The 22,500-nt window shown below is 52.6% G+C and overlaps 4 protein-coding genes across 4 annotated transcripts; 3 read left to right on the forward strand and 1 right to left on the reverse strand.

Moving 5' to 3' along the window:
- Positions 1-2,113: 2,113 nt before the first annotated feature.
- MYCGRDRAFT_106616 (uncharacterized protein) lies at positions 2,114-2,588 on the reverse strand (the record flags this gene model as incomplete). Its single annotated transcript, XM_003847326.1, has 1 exon — positions 2,114-2,588. The coding sequence occupies one exon, from the start codon at positions 2,542-2,544 to the stop codon at positions 2,332-2,334; it is 213 nt and encodes a 70-aa protein (XP_003847374.1).
- A 443-nt stretch (positions 2,589-3,031) lies between these two features.
- Positions 3,032-3,696, forward strand: MYCGRDRAFT_97653 (uncharacterized protein; the record flags this gene model as incomplete). Its single annotated transcript, XM_003847276.1, has 2 exons — positions 3,032-3,342; positions 3,606-3,696. 2 exons carry the CDS (start codon positions 3,032-3,034, stop codon positions 3,694-3,696), a joined length of 402 nt encoding a protein of 133 aa, XP_003847324.1.
- Positions 3,697-8,772: 5,076 nt separating this feature from the next.
- MYCGRDRAFT_97654 (uncharacterized protein) lies at positions 8,773-11,053 on the forward strand (the record flags this gene model as incomplete). The annotated part of the gene is made up of 6 exons (XM_003847277.1): positions 8,773-8,795; positions 8,937-9,056; positions 9,421-9,843; positions 9,901-10,154; positions 10,246-10,304; positions 10,775-11,053. The coding sequence occupies 6 exons, from the start codon at positions 8,773-8,775 to the stop codon at positions 11,051-11,053; spliced, it is 1,158 nt and encodes a 385-aa protein (XP_003847325.1).
- Positions 11,054-16,682: 5,629 nt separating this feature from the next.
- MYCGRDRAFT_97655 (uncharacterized protein) lies at positions 16,683-18,553 on the forward strand (the record flags this gene model as incomplete). The annotated part of the gene is made up of 3 exons (XM_003847278.1): positions 16,683-17,111; positions 17,304-17,615; positions 17,957-18,553. 3 exons carry the CDS (start codon positions 16,683-16,685, stop codon positions 18,551-18,553), a joined length of 1,338 nt encoding a protein of 445 aa, XP_003847326.1.
- Positions 18,554-22,500: the final 3,947 nt, after the last annotated feature.

Here is a 22,500-nt window from a genome sequence, read left to right on the forward strand (position 1 = left end):
TATCGCTTTCCGGAGTTTCGTAGCACCGGAATCTTAAATTAGCACTTAATCTATTTAGAGGCGAGTTGCAGATGGCCAGCCTAAATTCTGCAGCATCGGCTTAGGGGTCTGGAGGTGCTCGGAAGTTGCAGGTATTCGGGAAGTCGCTCGATGACTTTTGCTGGGGAATATCGACCACAGCGGACATCGTTAGCAGGGACCATCTGCGGAGACGACGAGTTGACAGATGCAGGGAATAGTCTGTCCGTACGGCCACCTGAACTAGGCAGGAGATGATGGAGGCGATTGACTGGCTAATCGTGCATTTGCCCAATCCACTCGTCCTCACCAAGATAGCACCACCGACTCTTGTCGAAGTCCGAGCGGAAGGATGATCAAGAGACTATTGAGCTGAGCTAGAAGTGTGCATTGAGTAAATGGATGTTCGCGAAAGGATGCTGGAGTTTACGTCCGAGGTAGGAGTCTGACTCCTGACGTGGGTCTGACGGAAGACGATGCTGAAGGTTTTCTTGGACTATCCAGGTCAAAGCGTGGGATGGACGCTCTTCTGGAGAAACGTGAGTATGTCGAAAGTGTGCTCATGGTCGAAGACCGTACCGTTCGATCACTACCTGTGATCCCGTACAGCCGCACGAGTGAGAGTTGAGACGTGTCGGGATTGATTTGCCGTGCACGTTTAAGCCGCATAGGCCTTGGTGTGTGATGGACGATGATCTCTAACCGCCACGAGAGGGAATCCCGACAAGTGCTCGTGATCAAGTCCAAAGTGTGGCTTGAAGGTATAAGTGCCGCTGCGTCCTCCGGTACTCGAGTTCTTGCGCGTGCGGAAGCTGCAAGCCTGCGCCAGGAACCTGGTCTTCTTTATACGCCTTGTTTGCCCTGCGGATCTCCAGCGGCAACAAGCTTGGAGGTGACCGGCGGAGGTAGAAAGGTTGTGTAAACGTAGTGGCGGCGCGGCAAGACGGCGTCGAGTACACGCAGAGCGCGTCTCTTTCTTTGTCCTCGGCAGAGAAATCGTCGAAATGGTGGTGACCATGGAGGAGCTTGACAGCATGCGTGATTGGGAGCACAGCTCATGTTGTAGGTTGTCCAGCAGCATCGAAAGAAGTCGGAGCTGTTTGATAGCGTTGGCGATTGGACACATGCCTCGAGCGCCAGCGCTGCTCCAAAACTCGCTCTTGCAGACTGTCTCCTGGGTAACCTTTGCTGTTGACGTCCTTGGCCGGTGAAGTGGTCGACCCAGGCGGTCCGGAGGTGCTGGAGCGATCCGCGCAGTCGGATAGCGAGCGTGTATACGTCGGGTAGAGTTCGACGAGGTTGTAGTAAGAGACACATTGCGGCGAGAGCAGTAATGAAATAGCTTCATTTCATCATCTGCGAATTCGTTATGGCTATCTGGACATTAGGCGACCATTGTCCTTCTCTCATAAGCGCTGATTTTCCTGCTTTAAACTGATCGAACAAGCCCAGTACTCCTCACATCGCTCTGCCATTTCTGCACGGTTGAGACAGCGTTGCCTTGCTTGAACTCGCATGTGTCCTGCTTGGTCTTGCATGTATCCTGCTACGTCTCGTCTTTCAGAGTCGCTGACGTGTCTTCCGCATCTTGCGTGCATCCGCGCACCTTTTGGAAAATTAGTGTGCGCGAGGATGCGGTGCTGCCGTCACTCTCGACGGTTGGAGGAGACGTGTATGATCTGCCGATAGTATGCGAGGATGCGGTGCTGCCGTCACTCTCGACGCTTGGAGGAGACGTGTATGATCTGCCGATGGTATGCGAGGACGCGGTGCTGCCGTCACTCTCGACGGTTGGAGGAGACGTGTATGATCTGCCGATGGTATGCGAGGATGCGGTGCTGCCGTCACTTTCGACGGTTGGAGGAGACGTGTATGATCTGCCGATGGTATGCGAGGACGCGGTGCTGCTGTCACTCTTCGACTGGTAATCGTTCGGTGCGGCGGGAGCTGAGGTACGCAATTTCTTCGACGGGTGCTCCTCGAGCTCGGAAGGCTCTCGTTGGAACGCTGTCCCGTGGGGAGTGCTGCTGCCATGTTCTGGTTAGCAATAGAGACGGCGGGTGCTTTCGTGGCCTCCAACTTACCGGCCATGACCGTGTTTCGCCGTGTGCTGCGCAGCCTGAACGGCCTGACAGACATTGAATGCCCACTGCTCCACGGACGTTGCCATAGCTGATGTTATTGTTCTTTCAAACCGTCCAGTCAAGCCATCGGGTGGTGAAGTTTGAAGCAGATTTCCATGGCGAGGAAGTGGTGTCGCGCCTGAGCAAGCGCGTTGAGCAAAACGTGTCGCGCCTGCCTGCATCGATGAAGTCACCCGATGACTTGATCCTCAAGACCGCCGCTCACTTGCCTCGATGGCGTTTGCCGTGATTCGGACAGGTGAGAGTGAATTGCAGTCGCAGTCGCAGTCGGAGTCGCAGAGATGATTCGAATGTGACGCGCCAGCGGGCATGGCGGCGGAAGAGGCCATCGGGCACGACACGTCTCCGAGCAAAATCGACATGTCTGGTCTGGTCTGTACATCTACCTTACCTTGGGAGAGAAGACGGGAAAGCAGCAGCTCAATTTCTTGCGAAGAGCGGTGTCATGCCAGTTGAAGCAGTGTGATTGTATTGCTCAGTGCGAATTGCGTTTGACTAAGGTAGCGGTTTTGCCAGCCACCTTAGGTCAAATCCCGGGCGTTTCCTGCCCGGGATTTGACTAGCGGCTTGGCTTTGCCAAAATCCAGGCGTTCTGTTTCCTAGAATTTGACATCAAAGGCGATGCCGAGTGTCCGTCACGTGCAAGCCGCCCGCGATCCACTCTGTACCTCGGTGAAGCCGTCCCTGACGCTCTGATTAGAACTACCTCAGTACTCACTCAGATCAGTACCGACAAGAGCTTGGCACTGCTTCCAACGACCGTCGTCCTTGCTTAACACAACACACATTCCAACGACCTCGCTGGCGCTTCTTCCTACTAATTGCACCCTCGACACACCCCTCTCCAACATGTCAGCCAGGCTAATAATATGCAACTCCCGCATGCCGACAGTCCACCAGCAGACTCGTCCAGACCGCACTTGTATTCTCCGCCCTCCACGCAAGGTCTGTTCCTATTCCTCCCCACGGACATGCTCCTCATCGTTGTGACCCTCCCATCTCCGTCTTCTCCGCCAGCTCCTATAGCTCCCGACGACGACGTCGCGCGATCGACCGGGACTGGATACATCACCCATCACCACGTTGCCGACATGGATGTGATGAGCATGAAAATTGAGGAATGTCGGCAAGGAGATGAAGTAGAGGTGGACGAGGTCAGATGGGGTCAGATTCAGGTCAGGTGAGGTTAGATATGGTAGACAGTTGGCAGTAAGAGAGCAGGAGAGTGTTTTGCGAGCTTCGAGGATGGAATGTGGTTGCACTGCATAGGCGGTGACCGTGAATGATGGATTTCTTCGGACGGCTCTGCAGCAATCTCGACGTTCTCCTCGTTGAGCTGCTCCAACCGATCATCCCCATCCTCGAGAATGGAAACTTTTACGCCTCGCTGCTCACTCTCTGAACCGGCATTGTTCCCAGTGCTACCAGGACTCTCATGTTCAGCATCCTCATCCTCGACCGAGCTTGCATTATTCTCAACTTGCGAATCTGCCTCCTCCTCGAAATCCTCTTCCACTTGCTGCTCGCTCCCTAAACTAGCATTGTTCTCGGTGCCATCAAGATCCTCATGTCTCCGAGGTGACCTTCCATTCCACCTCGCATCGTCCGTCTCCGTCACGCTTTTGCAAGATCCGAGCGATCTCCGAGTTGTGTTCTCGTGCTTGCGGAGCGGTCAACCAAGAAGATTCCCAAGCGACTGAGACTCGCTGCCTCGCAGCATTGAAGGACACCACACATCTTGAGCGGCGTTCGAACGCGCACGGCGGCGGTCTTTGGGTTTGGGGTTGAGTCTGGCTGGGCGGCTGCTGGGAGACGAGTCGGATGAGTCAGAAGGAGGGTTGGAGTGAGGGATGGAATGAGGGATGGAATGAGGGATGTCTTGAGTGATGTGTTGGATGAAACTGGAACGGACTTGGTCATGACCGAATTGGAGCGGAGTTCGGACCGGGACCGAGTCACCTGGTAGAAGATCCGTGTCACTGCCGGAGCGGAAATACCAGAGACGGGAACATACCAGAGACTCGACAACGTCATCCGTCTCCGCCCGAATTCCAGTGGGAATGTGGTTCGGCGTAAGTGGAATGTCGCGCGTGTATGCTAAACCTATCGGCTGACCTCATCCATCATCATCAAAAAGTTCGCGACTGCCTTGGGTGAAGCGGAGAGCAGAGAGGATATTCCGACGTCGGTGAGAGAGTTCGCGACGGAGGTTACGAGGAGGACGGGTGGTTCTCCGTTGACACGCTGGAAAGAGGCATCGCAGATGGAGAAAGATAGGGCTTTGCAACTTTTCAACGACAGTTCGGACACGGCTGCCCTGACGACGCTCGAGTTGGTGAAATGGCGCATGCCGGCGGCTCATCGGGTACGACTGTCTCGAGGTATATGTCATATCCCTCCAGCGATGGAAGCGATGCTAATGCCAGTGCAGACACGACGCCGCATCTCCCTGGAAAGAGAGCCCACCGCCTGATCGAGGCACGCTGCCGTCATTCGAGAACTGCTGCCCGGCTTTGAAGAGCCATGATTATCGTCGAGACCCGAAACTGCCTGTACGCCAGACCGACCATCACGTCGTGTCCTTGCCAATCCGGCCGTGAAGGTGCCCCCAGAGTTGCACTCTTTGCATACCAGCGATCCGGGTGAGCAAGACGCTGGCAAAGGGTTTTGGCTTTGTCACGATCTCCTGAACTTTGCTGCAATCTTCTTGATTGTGCTGCGTGCAGAAGCTTGAAACGATTGCCTTGTTGTGCCTGTGCGAAGCCTTTTTAGGCTGATCTCACCGTCGAAAGCACCTTGCGCTGAGACAGCCGCGAGATTCTGGCGTCCGGTCGTGGAGAACAAATTTCCCGTGGTACTATCGCCCTTGTCCCGGGAAACGAGAATCGCCAGTATCAGGCTTATGAGCGATTCATCGCTCAGATTGATTGGTTGAAGGATCGAACCATCGTTCAAACAATCTGGCCATATGCCGAGCGGATTGCTCGTTCAATAAGTCCATTCACGACCTCTGCATTAGATTTGAGAGGGTTGTACCGAGAGATGACTCCGCGGTGGTTCAGGTGTCCTGTTTGATTGAGATGTGGATGTTCTATAGATCATGACGCTTGCATGTGTGGGCCCGAGGATCTTCTGGAGGGCCGGGGCCAGTATTGCTTCGCGAAGTGGTCTGAAGCGTCGAGGCTGTCGAAGGTGAAGAATCCCGTGGCTGTAGGGACAGCGGCCAAAGCAAACAGACATATTCTGCTGGTCCAACGCAACACTGGAGCTTGACCTCCAACAGTCAACATCACCAAGCCGCATGATACACGCCGCCTGACGCCAACTCGGCTCGCATCCTCCTCGCAGCCAACACTCCAGCAAAATTCAGCCCACCCTTCTACTCCCGCACCAACAGCCTCTCAGCCCACCACCAAACATGTCTGGGTCATTTACGAGGCCAAGAACCTCACTCTGCATGGACTGCAATGCTTGGTCCTTGGAACACTAGAGAGAGCATGTAGTGGAGTCGTCGGTATGGGACCCTATTCGGGCGAGCAAGAACGACGACAAGGCTGCAGTAAGCTCCTAGCCCTTCCTGGCTAATCATCAAGTGCGAGCGCACAACCGCCGACTGCAACCTTGCCTTCAACACCCGAGTTCTACAACTTGTCGGAATTCCAACCAACCGACGGCCGTCAAGCGTCTTGTGGAGAAGATAAGATTCGGAGGTGGACAGAGAGTGATGCGTCTCAGTGAACTGGCAATGAGAGCTCGCTCACCAAGACGCTTGATGGTCATCAATCGGCAATGGACACGATGCCGAACGACTAGGTCGAGGAGGCTGGGTTAAGAGGATGAAATGTCAAGTAGAAGAAGGGGTGGGAAGCAGAAGATGCAAAGGCGGCACTTGGGCGACAGTCCTTTCGGGAAGTGAGAAATTGAAGATGAGCTGGGAGAGCACAATGGGAAAGGAGGAGACGACGCCGGAGATCGTGGATCGGGAAGGAGACGATAGCATGCTTGAAGACTGCATTTCAACAGACTTGCACGGCGATGTTCGACATAACTGCCATTGCTATCGAAGAGCAGGGAGCAAGTCAATGCCAGAGTCTGAAAGTGGAGGGAGGTCGCGGTTGTTTGTGGTGGAGTGAAGGAGTTAAATGGAGACGAGGGTGGGAGAGGAGACTCACTCGGCACATGCACGACAAGATCTCTTCTGGGACTTATCCCACTGCGGCCAATGCCTTTGGTCCTTTAGACGGCGTCGATTCGGCTCTCGATTGCGTCAACGACGGATCGACCTACGTCAGCTCCAAGCAGTTGCAGCTTGCGCTTTGGCGCATAATCGGAAGGCGAATTGCATGGATCGTAGGGTCGTAAAGGAGTCTGACACTAACATAGGATGCCAGCACTCTACAAGAAGAGGAGTTTAAGCCGGAGGCACGAACCTCTCAAGCCGATCGGTGCGCTCCGCACGCCGAATCTGTCTTGCTAGCTATCACGGTGAAGCCAACACCGTCTAAAGTGCCGGAAGACGTGGCAAATGCCAGAAAGCTCTCTCTGGGTCTCGCTACGGAACCAATGCCAACATGAAGGACTACTTGGCCCTACGCTGTTCCTGCAATCAGATTGTCCTGAGCTTGGAATTCTCACCCGCCGTAGTCTCGGCTATATTCGCCGCAATTCACGTTCGTTACTACTTACCAAATTTGCACCCTTGATTTTCCGCTGCGGTTCTAGTCGGCTATCCGCGTTCCCACGTCTTTGTGGGCCGTGGAAATCAGGTACAGTATGCAGACCGAGAGTCATCACACTCTAACTCGCTAAGACGAACAATTTAGGCAAGGAGAGAAAGAAGGAGACCCTGCAACCAAAGTCAAGTAGTTCTGCAATACAGCAGGATCCTGCTAGCAAGTCCGTGGCTTCAGCAGTGTCCCGTACAGTAGTGCAGTTGGCAAGAGAATTAAATGCAAAGACATACGCTGTCGCTTTGCTGCGCGAGGGCGGGACCTATAAGGACTGGTCGGTGGCTAAATGGATTTCCGTGGTGTTGGATGATATCGGCGATGCCATCGACTGATTTATACTGATGGTCGGAAAAGGTAGAGGACGGGTGCTGGCTACGGTTCGTGTTAACCGCATTTCAAGACAAACAGCTTACTGACCCTCTACGAAACGCACCTCCAAACCCGTTCGAGGCAAGACCGTAGACTCTGCGCAGTGACCACTCTCGACAGTAAGCGTCGACGGATTAGCTTACGTGCCATTACCACTTCTCGAGCAAGAGGTCCTTCCGCGGACAATCGCAGTTTCTTACAAGATCCATGGACTCTGCCGCTCAAGACTCTCAAAGCGGCGACACGACCAGCAACCCCTCTCGCGAGACCAAGCTGCTCGCTCTTCCTAGTGAGCCAGTGGAGTTCGTTGCGAATCAACTCGAGGTTGACTCCCGACACATCAGTCTCACATGTCGCGGAACTCAAGCAAAAAAAGTCCCCTCAAAGGTCTTCGCGAAAACAGCTTTCGTGGAGCTGCAGATCCTCCGTGAGACAGAGTTGAGTACCCACAAAGCTATCGCTATCATCAATGACGCTGACCTTTGCCCTGCGGTGGAGATCCTGAGCCTCGTGGACGACGCAACTCGTGAACTTGTTTCTAAACAGTCGCACAGGTGAATGCTCCTCAACAACGAACAGAAAGCATCATCCGCCCCTAGATCTGCTTCTTCACGACCTAGAAAGATCGTCTCCTCCATCTCTAGCTCTTCCGGGGTTGTAAAGTAACCAAGAAGAGCTGTTTTGAAACTTCATGTCAAAGGCTTCGTGCACCTCAATAGCAACTACAGCCGGCAAAGATGTGTCCCAATCCTCGTTGTCCCGCCTGCAACGTCGATCCCGTCGTCACGACCGGAAGCCCGAACTCGCGGTGTCAAAGGAGGCGGGCAACAAGCGGAGCAACCTTCGTAACCACTCAACCAACGCCGCGACTTCTGTTCAAGGCGGCAGTAACGCACGCGGATACATACCTCCGTAAGGTGATGGATGATTCATTCGTTCATTAACTCAATTCATTCCGCCTCAGATCCATCAAACCTTCTTCTCAACATCACGACGTAAGTGAAAACATATTGGTGGAGCCGAGCAAGAAAGAACGCATGCACGAAATACTAGGTACCTCAGCAGTCCCTCGGTTAGCAATCGTTGCGTTCTCGTAGATCGGCAAGGTGCTTCTCAATCAGCATGAACTCTCATGAAGCACAGAGTACATCCATGGAAATGTCTCGGCACAGCTTCTACGCTTAAGCTTCCTTTCCCGTGGAACCGTGTTAATTATGACGTCGATCTCGAGTGAGGTTGGAAAGGGAGGAGGAAGGTGAAGGAGAATTGAGGGTGCGTATATATGTGCTGTCCGGCGTTGGAGCGGGTTCAGTCAGGGGTTAATGTCAGAGAGTGAGTGGACAACAACCAAATGCCATCTGCGGTGCTGGGCACACTATGCGCGACGGACTGCATTTAGTGCCTTGTCGCCTTTGTAGCATACGTATGCTGCAAGAAGTCCAACTGAAAATGATTGGATCATCTCCCATCTCCAACTCCGGGTTCTCTATCCGACAATTTTTCGGTCAGTCATGGCCAACTCGTTTCACCGAAAGTTTGTTGCTTGGACTGAGACTGGCAGAGTCGCAGTAGCAAGGCGATCGGCGAGATCATGCACAAAGTTGACACTGTCGTTGTCGCTGTGCGAAGCTCGTAGAGCCTTTAAGTCGAATGTTACCTCCTCTTGCTTTTATAGACACGACGACGGATTAAAGGCAAGGGCGGCGGATCGGGATGGAAAGAGGAAGTGGTTGGAGGCAATTGTGGACAATTCAGGGTTGAACAGACGATTTTATAGGATGACCGGGAGACCATTGTGAGTACTGAATGCGGTATTGAAGAAACTTTCCTGTATTTAGGCCAAGTGTTACACATTCCGCTCGCCTCTTCTTCCCGGCACGTCCCCTGACTTCGGATCCGTCTGGCTAGCCCCGGACGGTCTGTCTATTCTGAGACTGCTGATCTGGCACAGCCGATGCCGCATCATCACAGTGTTGTTCCTGGCGCTCTGTTCAAGTTCGTACAAGGGTTGTCGCATACACACCCTGTCCACCGTCCGTTGCCCTTGATAGATCATTTCCTGTCCCAAGGACTCTTCGACCTCTTCTGTTGTCAAACTCGGGTCCGACAGCCAAAGCATCATTCTAAACTCTCCGGCTTGTTAGCTGCGGCTGCGATAGTCCCTCCTGCAAGAAGGCTACCTTATGGTTCGATCTGAATCGACAAATGTACCAGGCCTTACATTGTACTTTGCGGTCCGGTCCAACCCTTGCCTCGGCTGTATCCTTCTGCGTCGGCACATGCGCGTACGATCTTCTCATTGACCCCGACGCCATCGGTGCTGGTCTGCCCGACGATCAGAACCAGACTCAGACGCTAGATTTGTGGAAGGCCGCGAGGGTCCAACTCAACTGCCTCGAGTCGACGGCGGGTCGCATGGCCGGCACAGAAGCCGTTCGTCGCATCTTTGGATGTCTGATGGTTCGAGATCTAGTGAAGGTCACGAACCCGAGAGCCCGACCAGAGCAAACCGACGATGTCGGCTTCGGCGAGAAGATTAACAGCCTCATCGCGGAGTCCGATGGTGCTGGCGAAGAAGCTCAGTCTGGATTTGGAATTCATGCCGCGGTGACGAGGAACCCCAGCTAACATTGTTGCAGTCTGAAGAACATGTCGCCACCACAGTTCCGCGTCGTCGTTCGGACCTCACTCCAGGAATTTCAAGATTTTGCGAATCTGCTGTTGTTGCTGCGGCGGCGATCTCCGGGGTATCCTCAAAGTGTTCATCCAAAAGTCCTTCGTACTTATGCGCAAGTCTCTGCGCATTCGCATAATTGGGAGCAGGCAATTTCCCGCGGCTTCCTAGCCCGCGAGGCGATCGCTCAAGCTCCCTATGCCTGCGGCTTCGACCCAAGTATGCGCCAGAATTTCCATGGTACCGTCTAGCATGCGATTTGAATGCGGCCAGAGGAGAAACAGTCGGCGACTTTGATCCACGGGACTAGATTCGACACATTTCCTGTCTTCTGGAAGCGTTCGGCGAACAGCATTTCTCACAGTCCAGGTCGGTACACACCTACGTGAAGATCGGTGATCGGATTCTCCTGCTGAGCCTTCGTCCTCGGCCACTTCCAGCTCCCAGCAGCTGTTCGATCCGGGCGATATGGGCAGGAGACTGATAACGAAAGCGCGAGATGAGCTCGATGCCGAGACAGGACATGCTAGTGCGACAACCTCGTGGTCCTGAAAGTGGACGAGGTGGATTCGGATTCGCTAGTCGTGGTGGTATGACTGGGCCTTAAAGTGGAAGGACTACCCTCAACAACAACCACGGCCACTGTGAAATACCCGACTGCGGTCGCCCGGCATGAAGGTGCCGCTGTTTAGCTACTCGGGTTCTTCTCCTCCCTCTCCGAGCGTGTCGGACCCCCCCTGCGGAATGGCCATGCAGTAGTTATACTCGAGGAAGAAAGCTGCGCTGTACTGGGTCTCACATGACGATCTTCAGGATCTCACCTCTGCAACACTGCCTAGACAACCTGCGACCAGGATGCAAGCGAAAAGGAGCGCAGCGATGTGCAGGACGGCGAGCGGAGCATCGAGCCTCGCGACGCACCCGACGCGGCCGATTTGGACGAGGACGCAGGATGCGACGAAAAGGAGCCATTGGCACCAGTGCTTGATCAAAGCGGATGGATTTTGGCAAAGCCGCTAGTCGCGCCTTTCTCACCACGACATCTTCCTCTCCGCCCGCTCACCTCCGAACAACAACGAAGCAATCACCCTGATTTCCGATCGTACGGCCTCGCTTGATCCATCCCGTCGCCAGCTGCGTAGGCCTCAAATGTCGAGCCCGCAGGCAGTGACTACTTCTCCGAAACGTTTGGCACTATGGCTCAGTCCGAGCCGAGCGGCACTTTGCATAAGAGGTTGGTCGCCGGGGCTACAAAACTCGGCGAAGAGGATTTGGAGAGATCGAGGAGAAAGGAGGAAAATACGTCGCGTGGCTGATGATCGTGGCTGCCGTCGCAGGGCCAAGGGTGATGCAGTTGAGACATACCGGCAGGAATTGGAAGCAGCAGACATTGAGGTTGCGCGCCCACGGAGCACATCGCGCACAAGAGCATGGAGCCCATCAGCAGCAGCACTACCTTCTACAGCATAAGGTCTCCTTTAGCACCACGAAGAGTGGATCTCGTCGCTACCACTGTTTGCTCAGCAGCTCCAGCAACTTCTGGATCTCCGCGCACGAACGGCGCCATATTTGACGCATCGTCCATATAATTGCGCCCACCAAACGCCCCCAGACATCAAGACGCCAGGTTGCATCGTTTCAGCGAGTGGAGCATACCGCGATATGGAGTGCGCCAGCTCCAATTGCTGCTTTTGAACGCCATTGTAAATAACTGCCAGAGGCCAATGGTATACGACTCGAGTCGGGCAAGTTCCGTTTCCTGAAGATCTGTGTCTCCTCATCGTGGAGCATCGCCATGCACTACTACCAATGCAGCATTTTGTGTCTGGAGAATGTCTCTCCGCGGATTCGTAGTTCTGCGTGACCAAATACAACCCTGAGGATTTGCGCATAGATCTCCCTCCTCCCTCTTCGCCCAGGCATTCGAGCAAAGGCCGGCCTTGTGTTAAGACCGACAGATACCACTGGCACGCAGAAAACTACTGTCTCATTGCTCTTACAGCGCAGAAGAGAAGCGCCGCCATCTGCTCGACCTGCGAACCTTAGACAACAGCCGTGGCAGCTGTTCCACGGCCTCGTTACTCACCTCGCTCATCGCCACCCCAATTGCATGAACCTCGAAAGCACAACGACTATATTTCCTGGCAACCTCTCCGAGACAAAGACAGAACCAGGTCTGCGTTCTCAACACTCCACGGCTACTCCACGCGTGGATGTCAGCAGCAGGACCACATCTCGTCATCTTGACCGAAGTCGAAAAGTGTGCCACTGGGTACGCACACCGTCAATCGCGATGTACCAACAAAGCTACACGTCACCACTAACAGCCGACCAACAGCGCAGAAATCAGCTAGGTCTACGATAGCACCAGTGAGCTTGTTGGATTGGATGGCGTTGGATTCGAGGTCACTTCCAATCTAATCCATTAAGGATCTAATAGTGCCATTAGATATCCAGTCCAAATAAGGCAATCTAATAAGGATCCAAAGGTGTTGTTAGCTATGTTGTAGCCTAAGGTGTATTGTATAGTGTTATATGCTTGCTATTGCCCTTATTAACTATATAGTTCCTTACTCTAGCTTAAGGAGTCTGCTACCGTTATTAACATAAATAACTGCTAGAATAACTACTCTCTTAGCTGCGTTATTATGTTGTTGTGTACCTTATCCTTATTATTAAATGCCGGTGTTGTAACTCCTCCTCTTATCTTAATAGGAGGTCTATATACGCTACGAAGGAAGGCATAAGCCTTAATAATGTCGCTACTAAGCTATAAACGGCGGTAGGTAATTATATCTCTGCCGCTACTAAAGGATCGTTCGGGGTTGTCGCTTATTAAAGGGATCGAGAGGTAGTCGAATGCTATACGTAAGAGATTCGGCTATTGTATCCGGCGTACGTACTACTATGTAAGGACGTCGAATAGAGCGACTACTAGATTATATTTACCGGCGGCGTTATATTAAGGGTCTAGCAGTAGATTAGCTAATAGGTATTTAGTTAGTTTATTAAGAGCGACTCCGGCCGCTCTATAAGAAGTCTTAAGGCGCTTAAAGTTACGTATACGACTCTGTATACTATCTTCTACTAGTAGTAGTGCTAGAGCTATTATGTAAGCCGCTATAAAGATGCCCTTATAGTTATTAGTCTAGAGCTTAGTTACTTGCTCGTAAACTATAGAAGCCTAGCTAGCCTAAGACTCCTACGTCTATTAGCCCTTAAACTACTACTTCTTAAGGAGCGGATTAAGGTAGACTACGGCAAAGAGGATCGGTATATTATCGCAGAGGGTGTAGTACTTCTTAATCTTATACTAGGCGTAGTTGTAGTTGTCTAAGAGATACTAGAAGGACTTGTCGCTAGCCGCTTCTTCGCTAAATTCGATACGGAAGTTGTCTATAGTATCTAAAAGGAAGCTAATAGTCGGATACTAGTTATAGAGCGAGCGCTAATTGCCTTACGAGTCGATTATAGCTACCTCGAAGGTAGCTAGAGCGTCGTAAATTCGATTTAGTTGCTTCTAGTGTTGTGCCTTTATCCGGTTATCCTTTAAACTTGCCTCGCCCTTATGTTCCTTTAGCTAGCCCTTTACAAACCGCTTAATCCTCTCTTATAGCTCGAGAGCTCTCGTAATTATATAGTAGGTCGAGTTCTAGCGTATGTCGTTGTCTTAGATAAGCTAGTAGAAGAAGGAAGGTGTTAGTAAGGGCTATAAGAAACAAGGTTTCTAGCGGACTCTCTGCGTCCAAGTATGTGCACGAGGTAGAAGGAATAGAGGTATATATTCACGGATTTTAGAATAGTACTGTTAGAATAGCGTTTTAGCCGATTGGAAAGAGCGTTTGAATCTCGCTCTCTAACGGAAGGCCGCGGGTTCAATTCTCTTTTTGCCTATCTTTTTTCTTCTGCCGTAGAAGCACGAAAAGGGAGCTTACATTGCCCGAGGTAAGAATGTGCGAGAATGCGACGGTACGAGAATGCAACAGTGCGAGAATGCGACGGTGCGAGAATGCGACGGTGCGAGAATGCGACGGTGCGAGAATGCGACGGTGCGAGAATGCGACGGTGCGAGAATGCGACGGTGCGAGAATGCGACGGTGCGAGAATGCGACGGTGCGAGAATGCGACGGTGCGAGAATGCGACGGTGCGAGAATGCGACGGTGCGAGAATGCGACGGTGCGAGAATGCGACGGTGCGAGAATGCGACGGTGCGAGAATGCGACGGTGCGAGAATGCGACGGTGCGAGAATGCGAGAATGCGACGGTGCGAGAATGCGACGGTGCGAGAATGCGACGGTGCGAGAATGCGACAGTGCGAGAATGCGACGATGCGACGACTAATCAAAAGTGAGCTTTGATGGACCCCTCTTTTTGTTAGGAAAACCAATGAAAAGAGACCTTTGAAAGATCCCTGCCGGTGGAAGAAGACGGCTGTGGTCTTTGATAGAACTGGCACTCGTACCTCGTGCAATAAGGTTAAAGATTAAGGGGTCGGCGGGAGCGCGGTAGCGGAAAGTCCCTTACGCGGGCCGCGTACGGGGGCTAATTATAAATTCGGAAATTAGCTAGTATAGACCTACTTTAGAAACTTACCTTTAGCTTGTCGAATTGCTCTAAAACTCTACTAATAACAACACCTACGAATCGCTTAATCCTCTACGGCGATCCTCGAATAAACCGTACTATATTATAGAGTATACTAACCGGCCCTCTCGTAGCCTAGAAAGCGTCTATAGCGTCTACCGCTCCCTTCTTTACCTTAGCCTCTAGCGCCGCTAACGCCTTACTAGCTCTAGCGCCGAGTAACAACGCCCTCGCATATAGATTCGTAATATAGCTAAGGCAGCGTAGTCTACGTAACAGCCGCTACTTCGTAGTCTAGTATAGGTAGAGCTCCTTTAGGATTAGGTCTACGACGGCTATATTAGTGCTAATGTTGTCGTACATAAAGTATCCGATGTTCCGCTAGAGGTTATATTCGCTAATTACCTCTATAAGAGCCGTAGCCTCGTTCTTAGTAGACTTCGCACTATACGTTCTTCTAAATACTAACAGCCGAGTCCTTCGAGTCCCTCTACTATCGACGAAGTAAGCGAACACGCTAAGGATCGAGTAGTTGTCAGGGCTCGTCTAGCTATTAAAGGACAGGTGTATCTTACTAATAGAGTCTCTTAGTTCTCGCTACACCGCAACCTTCTTATTCGTATACGCTTCTATTATCTACCCTCGAATCGTCGATGCCGTACGCGGTAGAAACCCCCCTATTAAAGAGCTAAGGAATATAATAAGATCGCGGAAGTATTAGTTCTTAACTATCCGGAAGGCAATATAGTAATATACTATCTAGCGCACGAGAAGGCTCTTAAATTCGTTTATACTATAGTCCTTAGTAAGCTGCTAGTATACTATACTACTAGCGAACGAGCTCTTAATGCTTCTACCTCCGACAATTAGCTTACTAGTAATCCGGTTAAGCTAGTGTTTAGTCTCTAAATAATTAAGAGTAGGGCTGTTGCTATTATTACATGTTAGAAGCACTTGCTCTATGCTAGCTACCTTATAGTAGTAGCAATAGTAGTACTTCCTTAAGTCCTTTATATATAACAACGCCTTACCGGACCTCTAGATTAGTAACTTGCCCTTACGAGTCTTGTTGCATAGCGTAGTAATAACAGCATAGCGTGTATATTTACTACTCCGGATCTAGAAGGTTTCCTTACGAAGAGCTAGATTAAATCGAGGGCTCGTCTTATAGAGCGTAACATAGTCGGTAACCTTGCTACTCGGTCCGAACAACGAGAATAGAAGCATTATAAGAGCATAAGGATAATAATAGCGATAATAGATATAGAGATAACTACACCTTTAAGGTCGCAGAGTCTTTAACATGCCGTGCAACAACAACCCCTACAGCCCTACACTATTAGCAATCTAATTAGCAATGGATTGGTAGTGAACAACACCTCCAATCCATCCAACAACGACGATATAGTAATCCAACACCGCCAAATCAATCTATTGCCAATCCAATCCAACAAGGATCCAATCCAACAAGCTCACTGGATAGCACCTTGCTCGATGTGTCGTGAGACCGAGTCTAGACGAACGTCAACGCCGAGCTCGCTTACTTCGATGACCCCAGGATTCCTAACAACACCTTTCACAACCACCATATCGATTGACTGATTCTCAGCGACCGATGTGTCGTGGAGTGGATATACACTTCCGACCGAGCTCAGTGTCCCAATAGGCCGGAGTCAAGTTCCAGCTCGACGCCGAATACGAGAAATTTGCGCTGCAAGTCCCGTGAAGCGGCAAAGCAGAGGCACAGCTCCCACGTGCCGCGTAGGCGCGGCGAGATCGATCGCCGAAGGTGTTGCTCTGGCCGCCATTTTCATCCGTACAACTCATCACAAACATGGCCATCGTGCAGATGCAAAAAAACGAGGGTCGTGTCACCCATCGAAACCGTCCCGCGCCAGAAATTGAGTCCTGGGATCGTTCAGACCCTTTCACTGGGAGGTGGATGTGCAGCACTTCTCCGAAAAGATATTCCAGGGGTAATTCCCCGAGCGATCATCTCGCATACCGGCAATTCTGTCACGCAAGAAGTCGGCCCTGCTGAGCACTGCAATGCAAGTCCATTGCCTAGATCCAGCAAATGCGCCAGCGTATTCCTGGCCTAGCTGAACAAGGAAGCGTTTCTAGTATCGGCGGCGCCGACGGACGACCTTGACCGGGTGAATATGAATGGAGATTTTGTTCTATACCTCTGGAGCGACCTTTGCGATCTCGCGAGCCAGTGCTGGCAGGTTGATGTCCCGCATGCGCCGCTCATCGTTAGCATGCTACTTCGCAAACTCCGGAGCCGTCTGTCTGATTTCCATGCGCGAGAACGCTTCGTCACCGGCCTTGAGCTTCTCGGACACTTGGTGACGAACGCACTAGCAGAGCTTGAGGATATACCCGTCCTCGACGAAGAGGCTGTATGGCACATGTGCGCGGAGGTTCTCGAAGTTGCACTCAGGGTCATCCGCCGGAACGCTGTGCGCAAGCCGAGGCAGGATTTCGTGCAGTCGGGGCAAGAAGTCCGCCTGCTTGCGGCCAGCTTTGGATGCTCTGCGTGTTTTTGGCGGCTCCCGCGGCTCCTTATCCCACTCCAGTATCTCGAGGCGGTATGGTCGACGCATATGCTACAGCACTTCTCCGGATCGACTGGCTCGGAGTTATACATCTTGAGATGCTCTTTACAGTACTCGTTGGTCACCTTGCGCCAGCAGCGAGGCCCTCGCAGACATCGACCCTTCAAGGTCATGTGGATGTTTTTGTGGTCTTCTCACGCCACGTGATCTGATGCTTTGAGAAAGACTGGCAAGGTGCACGTTTCGAGACTGGACAACATGTTAGCTCTTACGGCCCGGGACATGCAGCAGGCGCCGAACACGATCTGCGGTACACAGGAATCAGCATGTGCACGACGTGCAAAAGCTCTCAAGCGCTGGACATCCGGAAGGAGGAAAAAGGGTCTTGCTAGAAAAGTGGAAGACGATCGTCAAGATACTAGGAGACCGACGTCGTGCTCAACAGCCACGCAGGCTATTCCTGGCTATAAAGAGCCCACTTCGGCGAACCAGAACATCAACAAGAGCGCAGCAGCTAGAAGTGACGTTGACAGTGATGTGAGCATTGAGCAAGGACGGCGAGCGTCGGATCCTATACACGATCATTCTCCCTGTCCGCCCGTCGGTGAGGAGTAAGAGGTCGAGCTTTGCACAGAGCCTTAGACTGCGAAGACGACGTACCACCTGGCGAATCCCATATTCATGAGCAACAAGCACGGAGGCGGATCGGATACTGCGACTTTGGTCCTACCATCGCAAGGCACCTCTTCCTCAAGTCCTCGTCGGAAGCCAACATCACCGTACCTCACCTGCTGTCCGTCTTCGACGCCATCCCTCCATCTTCTACTCTCTCCGCCTGATTCTCCCCGCGTCAGCCGATTCGACACTGGATGTCACAGGAGCGACATGATCGCAAGCGCCAGCGCCACACGGGTGGCGACGCATCTTTAAGATCCACACACGACGCCGTCGCGGAAACTGTTGTCACCGCTACCGCTACTAACTTTCACGCCTATCGCAACATCGCTGCGGAGTACATGCCTTCGAATCGTATTCCATTTGCCTGTTGCTCTATTGGCTTGACGACCCCCGATGCAATATTCGATCTCATCGCCCATGCCCATCTATCCACCACGACGAAGCAGAAGGATACCCGGCATATGCATGGCTGTGCCGGAGTTGGAGGCATTCAGGAGGACAGTGTGAATGGTCACAACAGAGGCCGCGTCGCCGAGCACTTCACCGCCCATTACTTCGCCACCGAGCCCCTCCATACTGTACGCGATTCCGCCGAGGAGGAGGACACCGACACCGGACCTCATGCCCGCGAGCACAACGATTTCCATTACCTCACCGCCCACGACGCGCATGCCCAAGGCGAGGCCCGAGCTGGCGATTACTTTAGCTGGAGATGTTCTCGTCCGGCGCCTATCTTCGCCAAACCGATCGGGAAGGGACCGCATCATGGACCATTGTTCGAGAGCCGATTATATTGAAGGTCAAATGATCAATCGGCTACTTCGATCAGCAACATCGATAAGCAGCACCGATGCGATGAAGTAGTCCAAGGACAGGACGGGCGTGAGGAAGTTCTTGCGCCAGTAGGAACAAACAACACGGTTTTCGCTTGCATTTGATCACTGGTCGGCGCCATGACCAGCACATTCGGCAAAGGTGACAGTTCCACAGACCGAGTCTCCACCTGGCGGATTGTCGGTGCGGCATACGGCCTTCTTGTGGACGTGCATCGTTGAAGGAAGTTGCGGACAGAGAGCAAGCAGCGGACGTTGAGCGACCCGGTCCGATAAGAGTCTTGCCACACGAAACATCACCTTATCGATACCGAGCATGGACCTGACATAAGGATGCCAACCACGAGCCTTCGTCCACACGCCATCGAAACTATAGAGAGCGCTAATACATGTAGTCTCCAAATTTGTTTCAGACACGGACCATAATTCTATTCGCATGATCCGTGCGTACTACTTATGCTGTCAGCTTCTCACCGCCTAGACGCCTAAGCGGTGTACGTCTTTTCGCACCACGGTACCTTGTACCTTATGATCCTCCCGCCACCTCCATCCCGTTTTGCAAGAGAACCCTCTCTTTTCTATTCACTGATCTCGCACTGAGCTACAGGCATTGGGACCTCAAACCGTGCAGAAGAGCAAATATCCTGCCAACTTCCAAGGACGTCCTCGACCTGACCCTCGATCAGCACCATCCGCCAACCACCGAGCATGCGCCAACGTCCAGGCCAGCTTCCACATCCGGAGACTGAGCCGTAAAGCTCCACAGGTACCTCTACTGGTGTCCGCCGTGCAAGACCACCCAAACCTTGTGCGAAAGACTGGCCGACAAGCTCCCAACAATTTCGTGCACTGCCGGTCCCTTGGTGCACATCGATCGCGGACTGGGCGAAGGGCGTGCCGCCGGCAATGAAGAAAGACGCATTCCTAGCATAGACATGCAAGTTCATCGAGGACATCCTGTGAAGCCCACTTGGAATGCTCGAGAGCAGGGACGTATACTACTTTCTCCCGCATGTCAAGAGCGCGTGGACTTTTCTTCACTCACTCAATGCAAGACGATGACCTGTAGACCGACTCTCCGATGTAGCACAAGCCGGTCGGTGATATTGCCCAACGAGCGAGGCAAGATGGGAGGCCGGGCGGCTGTCCGGCCGCACGCTGGCGAAACCTACGGAGCCGAAGCAATTGGCAGGGAACCGGCATTCGTCTCGTCACCGCCGGAACGTCCTGCTCACACGCGCGTGAAAGCAGAGATCGCTGAGGAATCGTAGGAGGGAGCTTTTCCATGCTTGGGATTTTCCTGATCTTGAAGCGTGCTGTGAGCCTCCCTGGGAGTGACAGCGTATCCACGGGCGAGACTTTTGGGCATTCCACGTACCCCAGCTCGTTCGTGTGCGCTCACTGTCTTCTGCGGAATATGCCTCGTTTGTAGACAAGTCTTGGTTCCGTCGGTTCCTGTGGTCCATTCTTCGTCTCCTTCTTCGTCGACTGTCGTGCCTGAACCTCAGATTCCAGATCCGCCGGCTGGTCGCAATCCTAGTAAAGGGGCCATCGTCGCGAAGGAGCCAGCGCTGCTAGTGCCTGGACGGGCAACGTTAAGCACGGAGGAGCGACATGCTACGCCCGACACCAACTGCCGGCCTCCGCAAGACAAATCTGCGGAGACATCGTCGCGCTATAAAGCAGCGGCATCGTTCGTAAGGAAGCAGGTAATAAATAATGACTAGGAGCGAGTAAAGGTAGCCGGCATTGATATGGACTCCGATCAAGCTGCCAATCTTGTTAATAAGAGCTCTAACTCTCCCGGAAAAGGCGCAAAAGCTCAAATTCTCAACGGAGGTTCATCGTGCCAGCAGCGAACAATGCGCTAGCGACTGCACTTCCAGGTCCGCCGACTCGGGGTACCAGTCACGCTGAATCGGATAGTTTGGCTGTTCCGGTCGCACCTAAGCAAACAGACGTGCCAGATGAACATCAGCCAGGCAAACATACTACAAGCGAGCACGATGCGCTGATTCCATGTCCATTCGACAACGAAGTCGTCATCAACTCGCCTCGGAAGAGTCGGCGGACATGTTGTTCCGTGTTGATGCCTTCTGCTTCTTGGAATGCTGCCTGCGCTTCTTCTTGGTGGGTCTGGACTATCACTGCTTGCATTGATGCTCGGGAGGTAGAAAGCAAAAGAGGCATTGTTGAACGTGGGAGATGCTGTAGGTCGGTAATCGTTAATATCTGGTGATTGATCGGGCAGAGAGAGGCTGAGGCGGGCAGGGAAGGGCACTTCCGCGCTTCCGTTAGCTACACTATCACTGCGAAGGGCGGCGAGCATACCTCTCGGTTCGAGTCGCAGAGGTCATCTTGGGACACGACGTTTGGCCAACACTAACATGCCCTGATGCAATTCTTCGAGGCGGGCGCCTTTGTATGGTGGGAGGAGACCTTGCGCAGCGTCTCTTGCCGCTGTTCGCGCCACGGGTCTCGGACAACATGGTCGCGGCGGTGCCGATGTGCTAATAGCCGTGACATTGCAATGACCGGACATGTCGACGGTGTGAGCGAGAAGCGATCATCCTGCTCCAGGCCAACATATCGTCGACTTTTCGACGATCAGCTAGCCTCAGGCTGCGACTTTTGAGCGCAGTGAGCAGTTACAAGACGGACGGCACTCCAATGCGTTGACGCCGATGAGTAGGATATGGCCACACCGCCTTTGGAGATGGCTAGGTAGATTGATAGGCGAGCTCTGCGTCGTCAAAGTGGGAGGAGGGACGAGTAGCGGTGCTGAAGGTAGGTTGTTGCTTGACCATGTCTTGGAACTTCGGACCTGAAAGAGACCTTCGGTTGTCAATGATAGAATGTTGTCCTTCTTCTAATATAATATACTGTTCGCCGTCGTGCTGAGCTCGCCAGGAGCGGACAGGCATTGTCGATAATGATCTGTTGAGATATGCGTGAGCTTTGCACGTAAGAAGGTCACGGATGAGGCAGATAATACTTCTCTCCTCTTGAAGTATCGCCAGCCCCAATGGCCGGGCGCACACGAGGAACTCAATCAACTCCCGCGCAAAGATCATTGCGAGGTCACGGCCGTTGATATCCCACGACCCGGTCAAGACCGGCTGACCAAGGAATACAAGAAGCAGATCCATGTCCAGTCCAAGGAAAGCCAAAGGAGTAGAAAACGAGAAATCACCTCGAGACGAAGAAGAGGAGCCGTGGTACCCATCGCGCAGGCCTTGATCATTTTGCAGATGCCATCTCGGATGTGTAAAAACTGCTGGCCATCGCCGGTATCAGAACTCACCAGGTATTATGTCTTCCTGGACGGACGATGTGTAATTGGGTAAGCGAAATCGTACAACCCCCAAGTCGGCAGATCCGCCATCTCCCATCTCCGAGCCCCGCGAACGTCCTCTGATGTATGCGTCCACTCAAGACAATCTCCTACTTAGCGAACGCATCTCCAATGACCGCATATGCGTCAAAGGCCCCAAAAATGTCTCGCAGTAATGCGTCAGGCCCAGAGGGTTCGACGGGCAGTTTTGGGCTCTCGTAGAAGCCATGGTGATGATGGACACCTTCTAGGCAGAGCATTGCCGAGTGTGGAACGAATCTTGAGGGTATTCTAGCGGCACATGACAGTCACGGCTATCGCACAGAAGCGCCAGGCCGATGATGTTTTCGACGGCATTGCTGCTACACTCGCCTGAGAGACAACTTACCAGCGAGCGTACTACCGAAGAAGCCCACAAAGCTCGCAAAGTTGTCCAGCGTAAGAATAGAATCGATAGCCGTAGCAGGTAGAACAGAAGCGTAGGCTGGAGAGGACCTTGAAAGTGAGATAAAGTGGCGCAAACCCAAAGGTCATCAGACAGAGAAGTGCAACTTCTTCCGAGAGAGTAATCAAGGTG

This window comes from Zymoseptoria tritici, chromosome 15 (assembly GCF_000219625.1).
Source record: "Zymoseptoria tritici IPO323 chromosome 15, whole genome shotgun sequence".
Lineage (NCBI taxonomy): Eukaryota > Fungi > Ascomycota > Dothideomycetes > Mycosphaerellales > Mycosphaerellaceae > Zymoseptoria > Zymoseptoria tritici.